At 42.2% G+C, this 10,523-nt stretch overlaps 1 protein-coding gene across 1 annotated transcript in view; it reads right to left on the minus strand.

The window, feature by feature from the left end:
- The window catches only part of LOC120987303 (vomeronasal type-2 receptor 26-like), a 43,112-nt gene extending 39,692 nt beyond the window's left edge, over nucleotides 1-3,420 (minus strand). Inside the window, exons 1-2 of the mRNA XM_040415888.1 lie at nucleotides 3,347-3,420; nucleotides 895-1,186 (exon numbers count right to left, since the gene is read on the minus strand). Coding sequence (XP_040271822.1) covers nucleotides 895-1,186; nucleotides 3,347-3,420 — 366 coding nt within the window. The remainder of the gene's footprint in view (nucleotides 1-894; nucleotides 1,187-3,346) is intronic.
- Between the last annotated feature and the right edge of the window lie 7,103 nt (nucleotides 3,421-10,523).

Below are 10,523 nucleotides of genomic sequence, written 5' to 3' on the forward strand. Positions count from 1 at the left end.
ATTAGGATGTACTGACCAATTTTGTTTTATCTTGCAGTCTGCATTCTGTGCTTATCCCCATGGTTGTGCAGTCCTGACTAACCCATCTTTACCACAGGCTGATTTGAATTAATATGGCATAAAGCTGAGGCCTGCTCTCCATGTATTCACTGGAAACCATTTGGCACCAGCAGAGGTAGGATACAGCATATATGTGGATCCTGCTTTCCCTAAACTTATTGGCACCAAAAGAGGTAGCGTTCAGCGTAGGTTGCTGTCCCAGTGAGATTACCTTGTTGTTGTGGACAGGCACAAATTATATATTTGCCAAGAATCTCACATTTATATAATGATCATAGCATTAGCACTAGTATATTTTCTATAGTAAGTGTATTATTAGTTCATATATTCCATGTTTGCGGAGTGCTATTGCATTGTGTGGTTTTGTATTTTCAGCCATGCTAACGTACGCCTGCGCATGTACCTGGGATGTGCTAATTTAGTTTTTTGTCTTGCAGTCTTACTACTGTGCCTGCACCTTAAACCTGTCTAAAAATTGGCACAAATAGGGTTTCTATCCTTTTTTCCCTACTTGCCCAAAATGGGACAGGACGTAAGGTGCTCCCATTTTATGCCAGATTCTGGCCTAAAATTCTGTCTCAAAGTAAGCCAACCAATGGTTGGTATACAGTCAGAGAAAAGTGTCTTTCCCTGCACCACATTTATCCTCCATCCTGAGCCCCTGTCATAAACCTGCTCCAGGTCTAGACCGCCGGGCTAAGCTTACATCCTGTATAGGATTAGAAACGGCAGACTCTATGTAACAAGAAAAAAAAAGCTGAAAAAATAATTTTCAAACGATAAATGTATAGTGCTAACCCATATAGGGTTACTCTTAACAGTTTATGCACTTACCTGGGGGTAGCTATAGACTCCTGTGAGCTTGGCCATGGTCTTGGTGGGGGAGGAAGCTATATGTCCGATGATCCCGACCAAGGGCCCTTTATTTTTATACTGGTAGTTTGGGATGGTATTTTGGTCACCCGTCAGTAATTTCATAGTGCTCTCTAAGGCTCTGCTCTCATAGGCACAGGAATCATAAATCTCCAATCCCATTGTAATATTTGGAAGAAGTACATGACTTTCATTTATTTCCTGAATGGCAAAGAGAATTGCTAGAAAATGTCTATAGTAACGGAGAGTTATTCTGCAAGTCAAATAACAATTTGTATATTAGGGGCAGAGATAGAGAACGTAGACTATTTTTGGTACTGGTGTACTAATCGAAAGTTGCCTGGTTATTCTCATCTCCACAGAGAATGCCAGAAATGTCCTCCACCTATCTCAAGAAATGGGGGCACAGGGGTTCCTGGTCTCTCTATTCACTTCTATGGGATTTCCGAAAATAGCTGAGAGCACTTTCTTGGCTATTTCCGGAACTCTAGTAGAATTGAATGGAGAGAGCTGTGCGCGCCGGACGGCTCCCGTTCTTGAGCAAGGTGTGGGTCCTCTTGGCCCTTGGATATGCCTTAAATCTCCAGATGGAATAACCCTTCATTCAGTTCATTACTATTATTATTTATATATTTTTTTGTCTGGTAATTCCACAATATACAAGACTGTAACATCATGATAGGCTGTAGTGCAAATTATTAAACTGTAGCAATACCTCCCACCTAAAGCCGCACGGAATGATGTTGTATACCTTCACGGACATTGAAAATGTCATAGATTTTTCTTTTAATGAAAAAAACTACAATGCCTTCAATTCATAATGAAAACCCCACCCCGATCTGGCACCACTTTGGTGTGTAGGTCCAGCACCAGAGCTACTTCAGAATGGCTAATCGGCGGGGGTGAGGGGTATGGGACCCCCACTGGTCAAATTATAATAGCCTATCAATATAGAAATCCTGGACAACCCCTTTAAGCTTACATTATTCGAGGGGTAATGCCAGTGTAGTTTCAAATCCAATCAGGTATATTTTTATATGTATGTGAACACCTGACTATGTACCTTCATATACCATTCAGATGTATAAATGAATGATTTGGACCGGCGCATAATAAGACGTAAAACAAAACATTTTCTGTTAAAAGTTCAAGTTCGTGCTTGATAATTTTTTTATGGATAGCATACCGAAACTATATAGCAGTTGCAACCAGTATGTTAAACCCAGTCTGTGCATTTTGGGCATCCAAAGAACCCCATGTTGGTCTGTGTTTTTATACAGTGGGGTGCACAAAGCCTAATGCCTCATTTACACATCAGTGTTTGGTCAGTGATTTCCATCAGTGATTGAGAGCCAAAACCAGGTGGGGCCGGTATCCGTGTTTTGCGGATCCGGAATTTGCAGATCGCAAAACAATCACGGCCGTCTGAATGAGCCCTTACTGATAGAAATCACTGACCAAAACACTGACCTGTGAATGAAGCACAACACCACTGGAAAATGTGCTCTCCTCTGCATGGTATATAAGGGTCATGAGCAAATATTACCATGGTATCACGAGACTTCCGTGATGCAGTCATCTTTCCAGACATATTTTAGCCATGGTTAGATATAGGGGTCTGATATGGGAGTCTGATGGGGATCTGATCTGAGGTTTGATATGTGGGTCTGACCTGAAGTCTGATATGGGGTCTGACCTGAGGTCTGATCTGATGTCTGATATGGGGGTCTGATCTGAGGTCTGATCTGATGTTTGATATAGGGGTCTGATCTGAGCTCTAAAGGGGGTCTGATCTGAGGTTTAATATGGGGATCTAATCTGCGGTTTGACGCAAGCTGCTGCTTTGCCATATACATAGAAGCAGCAGGAAGAGAGACGGGAGACGGCATGTGCACACTGTGCGTGCCGTCTCCTCATACAACTGATCAGTGGGTTGCCGGTTGTCAAACCCCCGCCAATCTGATATTGATGACCTATCCTGAGGATAGGTCATCAATATAAGAGCGCCCAGAGAACCCCTTTAATATTTTCCTTTCAGTAAGGGCTCATGCACACGATCATAAGCTGTTTTGCGATCCTCAAATTGCGGATCTGCAAAACACGGATACTGACCATGTGCTTTCCGCATTTTGCGGAACTGAACGTCCGGCCCATAATAGAACAGTCCTATACTTGTCCATAATGCGATCTAGATTAGGACATGTTCTGTATTGTAGCAAGGTGGCACGGAACGGACATACGGATGCAGACTTTTGCAGCCCCATTGAAGTGAATGGGTCCGTATCTAATCCGCAAAAAATGTGGATTGGATGCAGACAAAAAATACGTTTGTTGTGTGCATGATTCCTAAAGAACATGGTTGATAGTAAATACAAGAACTGCAATCTTTAACAAAAAGTCGCCTATTACTTACCCCAGGCATGGTGGAAACACAGGTGGCTTGGTAAAGGTGTATTTCCGCAAGAGAGGAAAACTGTACAGCGTCATTACCGCCCCGAGAATAACATCTCCATCTCTTGCTAAGGTGTTGAACTTGGAGTTGCTCAGTACACAGCTGGCACGGGAATCACTGGTGGCATCAGAAAAGTATAGGACATGTGATAATAAAAGAAGACGCCACACATAGGAAATCATCATTAGATGGAGCTTTGCAAATATTAATCTAATCTTCCAGAGGAATTCACATTTTATGTATTTTTCAATAAAATATATATGTTCAGTTATTGAATATAAAAATAGTGATTGGAAGGTTGATATTTTTATCTGTTCTTCAATAATAGCACCTGCTGCGTGCATTTGCCTTTGTCATTTAAGTGTTAGTGAGTGTGTGTATATATATATATATATATATATATATATATTTGTATCTACTGTGCAAAATGTCAAGATAAAGTACTAGTTTCAGAGGAATAATAATGGTTTAGCGTAATGCTGACTATTCTCTTAAGGAAGGCCAGGACAGAAAACATCTAATTACAGCTAATTACGAAAATCCTATCATTTACAATGGCACCTGGTGCTCTATATCATGAATATGTCTAAAGAATAAAATGTTCATATTTTAGTAATATTAAATAATATTAAAATAAGCAACTGAAAAATGAACTAAATATAAAAGCATCGATACATAGTACACTTAAAAAATAAGACATGTGTCCATCGGGATTCACCAGGGGAAAAGAGAGGAAAATATCACACAATCTAGAAAGTATGCTAACCAGTGAAGATATATCAAATAATTTACATTTTTTTGCAATGCAGTTTATATTGGTAGGTAACATGAACATGGTGTCATTCAGTGATATTGAACGTGCGCACAAGGGTAATCTAGAATCAAGATCCATGATTAAAATCTACATAGACCTGTTCCTTATAAAATATTCAACATACGTGTATGCAGTACCCCAGAATCGGGTACTTGCAAACTGTTCTTGTTATGTACTTTTATTTAGTATGTTGATGTATTGCACCTGCACAGTTTTGTATGGATTAGTCGGGGTTAACGATCCAGACGCTGCCCATGTAGGAAGTTAGGAGATGGACTTACATCCGCCCCTGGCTCAGTGAGTAGTTTGCTAATGGAAGAAGTGATAGGAAGCTACATATGCTCACTCCTCAGAGAACTAGGCATTCACCGCAGAGAACCGCTAACTCTGAGAGATCCACGGAGAGAAACCCATCTCTACGTCACAGTTCTCCAGAAAGAAAGAACTAGAAGGTCCAGAATCTGCAAGGATGAGCACTGGAATCAGTCAGTAAGGTATTTGCTGTTTAAGGCTGATAGACTTTACTGCGGTGAGAGAGACATGGCTGATACATCCTTCACACTTGGCCTGGCCCACCATATGTTAATCCTGTACCCCTCATACTGGGAACTACAGCCATCATTGCAAGAATAATATTGTCAGCCTTAGATTCTGAAAGAGACTTTGGAGAGAGAAGGAAGGAGTACTACAGCCCCCGTCCTGGCTTATATCCATGCCTTACTATCTAGGAAGATTTGCACCGAGAATTGTTTGGAACTGTGTTTTGATACCTTTGGATGTACTACTACTCCCATTTGCAGCTTAGTAGAGACTTGTCTATTTTCTACAACTGTCCTGATGACTGACTCCAGCACCATGCGCCAGCCACAGCACCTACATCTCTTGCCTTGCACCCATACAACACTCATAACACCAAGGGCACCCCAACTACCATTAGGCAGGAGCCCCAACATCATGGTGTGCCCTGATTGAATAAAGGGAGCACCCTCCTATCACTGCCCGGTCCTAGGGAGCAGCAGTCTGAGGACTGCCACTCTGAATAATTATTGCAACCAGAGCCACTACCACTCCTATTCTCCGCTCTGCTCCTCCCGGGCTTGTGGCATGTACCTTGGTAATTTATTCTTGGGATTTATTTTTTTCTCAGTGGTATAACGAAAAAAAAATAATGGGGGTTATTTACTAACAGAAATACGTCTTTATCAGGTGTATTTATGGTGCAGATTGCGGCAGAAAGATTCTTTGTGCCGCAATCTGCGACTTTTCCTCGCTCATGGCAGGTCTACAAAAGTGGGCTGGAAAAGAGGACATGCTGGCAGGCCCGTCTCATTCATCATTTTCTACTCCTGCTTTAGGCTTAGAAAATGGTCTAAATCTACACCAGCAAAGGAGCTGGCATAGATTTACAAGCGGCAGTGTATGCGTCGAAGTTATGTAGAGACTCATGCATATTTTTATATACTGTCCTTGGTCTGTAGTGCTATATCAACGCAGCCTGTCTACTATAGACTGTTCAGTCTCTGCAACCCGCACCACTAATCTTAGCGTGGGAGGCAGGAACTTTCCAGATCACAGTGGGAGTCCACCACTGACAAGCCAGGCTTCCCTCCCACCTGCCGTAGCTCCTCCTCTACTCTTATACTCTTTTTACAGGGCATCTTCATATAGTTCAAATGTTTTTTTTTGTTTTATGAAAATAGCAATATGTGTACAACTTGCATTTTACAATCCAGAGGGTACCAGTAAAAACACCAAAAATAGTAGGCCGAAGTATTTTACAGGGCATCCCCAGACAATTCATGATTTTTTGTTTTGCAAAAATAGCAATATACACTCACCTAAAGAATTATTAGGAACACCTGTTCTATTTCTCATTAATGCAATTATCTAGTCAACCAATCACATGGCAGTTTCTTCAATGCATTTAGGGGTGTGGTCCTGGTCAAGACAATCTCCTGAACTCCAAACTGAATGTCAGAATGGGAAAGAAAGGTGATTTAAGCAATTTTGAGCGTGGCATGGTTGTTGGTGCCAGACGGGCCGGTCTGAGTATTTCACAATCTGCTCAGTTACTGGGATTTTCACGCACAACCATTTCTAGGGTTTACAAAGAATGGTGTGAAAAGGGAAAAACATCCAGTATGCGGCAGTCCTGTGGGCGAAAATGCCTTGTGGATGCTAGAGGTCAGAGGAGAATGGGCCGACTGATTCAAGCTGATAGAAGAGCAACGTTGACTGAAATAACACCTCGTTACAACCGAGTATGCAGCAAAGCATTTGTGAAGCCACAACACGCACAACCTTGAGGCAGAGGGGCTACAACAGCAGAAGACCCCACCGGGTACAACTCATCTCCACTACAAATAGGAAAAAGAGGCTACAATTTGCACGAGCTCACCAAAATTGGACTGTTGAAGACTGGAAAAATGTTGCCTGGTCTGATGAGTCTCGATTTCTGTTGAGACATTCAAATGGTAGAGTCCGAATTTGGCGTAAACAGAATGAGAACATGTATCCATCCTCTGATGGCTACTTCCAGCAGGATAATGCACCATGTCACAAAGCTCGAATAATTTCAAATTGGTTTCTTGAACATGACAATGAGTTCACTGTACTAAAATGGCCCCCACAGTTACCAGATCTCAACCCAATAGAGCATCTTTGGGATGTGGTGGAACGGGAGCTTCGTGCCCTGGATGTGCATCCCTCAAATCTCCATCAACTGCAAGATGCTATCCTATCAATATGGGCCAACATTTCTAAAGAATGCTATCAGCACCTTGTTGAATCAATGCCACGTAGAATTAAGGCAGTTCTGAAGGCAAAAGGGGGTCCAACACCGTATTAGTATGGTGTTCCTAATAATTCTTTAGGTGAGTGTATATGTGTACAACGTGTTTTTTAATCCAGACTGTAGCATTTTAAATCTCTGAGTGAAAACACCTGATTTAGTAGTCGAAAGTATTTTACAGGGCATCTCCAGACAGTTCAAGAAGTTTTGTAAAAATAGCAATATAAGTGGGGTAATGTTTTAAACACCTGACATTCTAGTTTGAAACCTGGGACAGAGAATCTCGAGACAGTTCAAAGTTGTTGTTTTTTTTAGGGGGGGGGGGGGGGGGGGGTAAAGAGCAATGCAACCATACAACACATGTTTTACAATCCAGAGGGTATATCTGTAAAGAATAAATCAAGGCAACTGGACTTACTGTAGAGTTCTTGAAAACGTTTCACTCGTTCTTCCAACGAGCTTTCTCAATTCTGACTCAGAATTGAGAAAGCTCGTTGGAAGAACAAGTGAAATGTTTTCAAGAAATCTACAGTAAGTCCAGTTGCCTTGATTTATTCTTTGCAGATATACCATGACCTGTATAAATGAGAACCTTCACAGACAATCCAGAGGGTAGCATTTTAAATCTCATTGAAAACACCTGAAATAATAGTACGAAATCTAGGACAGAGCATCTCCAGACAGTTTAAGGGGTTTGTCAGGATCAGGGAAGTAGATTCAGGAGGAGAGCCTGCAGGGTCACATTTGACCTTTCTCTGTCAGCACTCCTTCCTGAAACTAATTAGAAACATAGTAACATAGAATGTGTCGGCAGATAAGAACCATTTGGCCCATCTAGTCTGCCCAATATACTGAATACTATGAATAGCCCTTGGCCCTATCTTATATGAAGGATGGCCTTATGTCTATCCCATGCATGCTTAAAGGGAGTCTGTCAACTCCATATGGCCATATACAGTGCTTACATTGCCCTATAGCACACCTATACATGAATGTAATGGTACCTTTGTCTTTAGACTTGCAGAAGCTGGAAAAACGAACTTTGATTGATATGCAAATGAGCGCAAAACCAGCCGTTCGCCGGAGCATGCGCAGTAGTTAAAGCGATGCCGTGCCAACAGTGGGCATCGCAGTGCGCATGCTCCGGCCCGTCGCGGGATCTCGGCCGGACCTTAGGATGACGCAAGGGAATAGGAGGGTGGGCATATGCAGAGGCTGGGGCGGGGGAACAATAAAAAAAGGCAGGGCAGCCTGGGCACCAACACAGTGAACGCCGCCCCTGGGCACTTGCGAGTGCTCATTTGCATATCAATCAAAGTTTGTTTTTCCAGCTTCTGCAAGTCTAAAGACAAAGGTGCCATTACATTCATGTATAGGTGTGCTATAGGGCAATGTAAGCACTGTATATGGCCATATGGAAGTGACAGACTCCCTTTAAACTCCTTCACTGTATTTGCAGCTACCACTTCTGCAGGAAGGCTATTCCATGCATCCACTACTCTCTCAGTAAAGTAATACTTCCTGATATTACTTTTAAACCTTTGCCCCTCTAATTTAAAACTGTTCTCTTGTAGCAGTTTTTCTTCTTTTAAATATTCTCTCCTCTTTTACCTTGTTGATTCCCTTTATGTATTTAAAAGTTTCTATCATATCCCCTCTGTCTCGTCTTTCTTCCAAGCTATACATGTTAAGGTCCTTTAATCTTTCCTGGTAAGTTTTATCCTGCAATCCATGTACTAGTTTAGTAGCTCTTCTCTGAACTCTCTCCAAAGTATCAATATCCTTCTGGAGATATGGTCTCCAGTACTGCACACAATACTCCAAATGAGGTCTCACTAGTGCTCTGTAGAGCGGCATGAGCACCTCCCTCTTTCTACTGGTAATGCCTCTCCCTATACACCCAAGAATTCTGCTAGCATTTCCTGCTGCTCTATGACATTGTCTGCCTACCTTTAAGTCTTCTGAAATAATGACCCCTAAATCCCTTTCCTCAGATACTGAGGTTAGAACTGTATCACTGATTTTATATTCTGCTCTTGGGTTTTTATGCCCCAGGTGCATTATCTTGCACTTATCAACATTAAATTTTAGTTGCCAGATTTTTGACCATTCCTCTAGTTTTCCTAAATCCTTTTCAATTTGGTGTATCCCTCCAGGAACATCAGCCCTGTTACAAATCTTTGTGTCATCAGCAAAAAGACACACCTTACCATCGAGGCCTTCTGCAATTTTGCTGATAAAGATAATAAACAATATGGGTCCCAGAACAGATCCCTGAGGTACCCCACTGGTAACAAGACCATGGTCTGAATATACTCCATTGACTACAACCCTCTGTTGTCTGTCCCTCAGCCACTGCCTAATCCATTCAACAATATGGGAGTCCAAGCCCAAAGACTGCAATTTATTGATAAGCCTTCTGTGTGGGACAGTATCAAAAGCCTTACTAAAGTCTAGATAAGCGATGTCTACTGCACCTCCGCCATCTATTATTTTAGTCACCCAATCAAAAAAATCAATAAGATTAGTTTGACATGATCTCCCTGAAGTAAACCCATGCTGTTTTTCATCTTTCAATCCATGGGATTTTAGATGTTCCACAATCCTCTCCTTAAAGAGGACCTTTTACTTGGAAAAACTATGTGAACTAAGTATGCTGCCATGTAGAGCGGCGCCCGGGGATCTCACTGCACTTACTATTATCCCTGGGCGCCGCTCTGTTCTCCCGTTATGCCCTCCGGTACCTTTGCTCCTTAAGGTATAGTAGGCGGGTCTTCCCTTGTCCTGTGGGCGTCTCCTTCTCCTAGGCTGCAGCGCTGGCCAATCGCAGCGCACAGCTCACAGCCTGGGAGGTTTTTTTTTCTCCCAGGCTGTGAGCTGTGCGCTGCGATTGGCCAGCGCTGCAGCCTAGGAGAAGGAGACGCCCACAGGACAAGGGAAGACCCGCCTACTATAATTTAAGGAGCAAAGGTACCGGAGGGCATAACGGGAGAACGGAGCGGCACCCGGGGATAATAGTAAGTGGCAGCATACTTAGTTCACATAGTTTTTACAAGTGAAAGGTCCTCTTTAAGTATGGTTTCCATTAATTTCCCCACTATTGATGTCAGGCTTACTGGCCTATAGTTGCCTGATTCCTCCCTACTACCTTTCTTGTGAATGGGCACAACATTTGCTAATTTCCAATCTTCTGGGACGACTCCTGTTACCAGTGATTGGTTAAATAAATCTGTTAATGGTTTTGCTAGTTCACCGCTAAGCTCTTTTAATAGCTTTGGGTGTATCCCATCAGGCCCCTGTGACTTATTTGTATTAATTTTAGACAGCAGACTTAGAACCTCTTCCTCTGTAAAGACACAAGCATCAAAAGATTCATTAGTCTTCCTTCCTAACTGAGGTCCTTTTCCTTTATTTTCCTTTGTAAAAACTGAACAGAAGTATTCATTGAGGCAGTCAGCTAGTTCTTTATCTTCTTCCATATACCTTCCTTCTTTTGTTTTTAATTTGTTAATTCCTTGTTTTAGTTTCCTTTT

Source organism: Bufo bufo, chromosome 1 (assembly GCF_905171765.1).
Source record: "Bufo bufo chromosome 1, aBufBuf1.1, whole genome shotgun sequence".
NCBI classification, from domain to species: domain Eukaryota; kingdom Metazoa; phylum Chordata; class Amphibia; order Anura; family Bufonidae; genus Bufo; species Bufo bufo.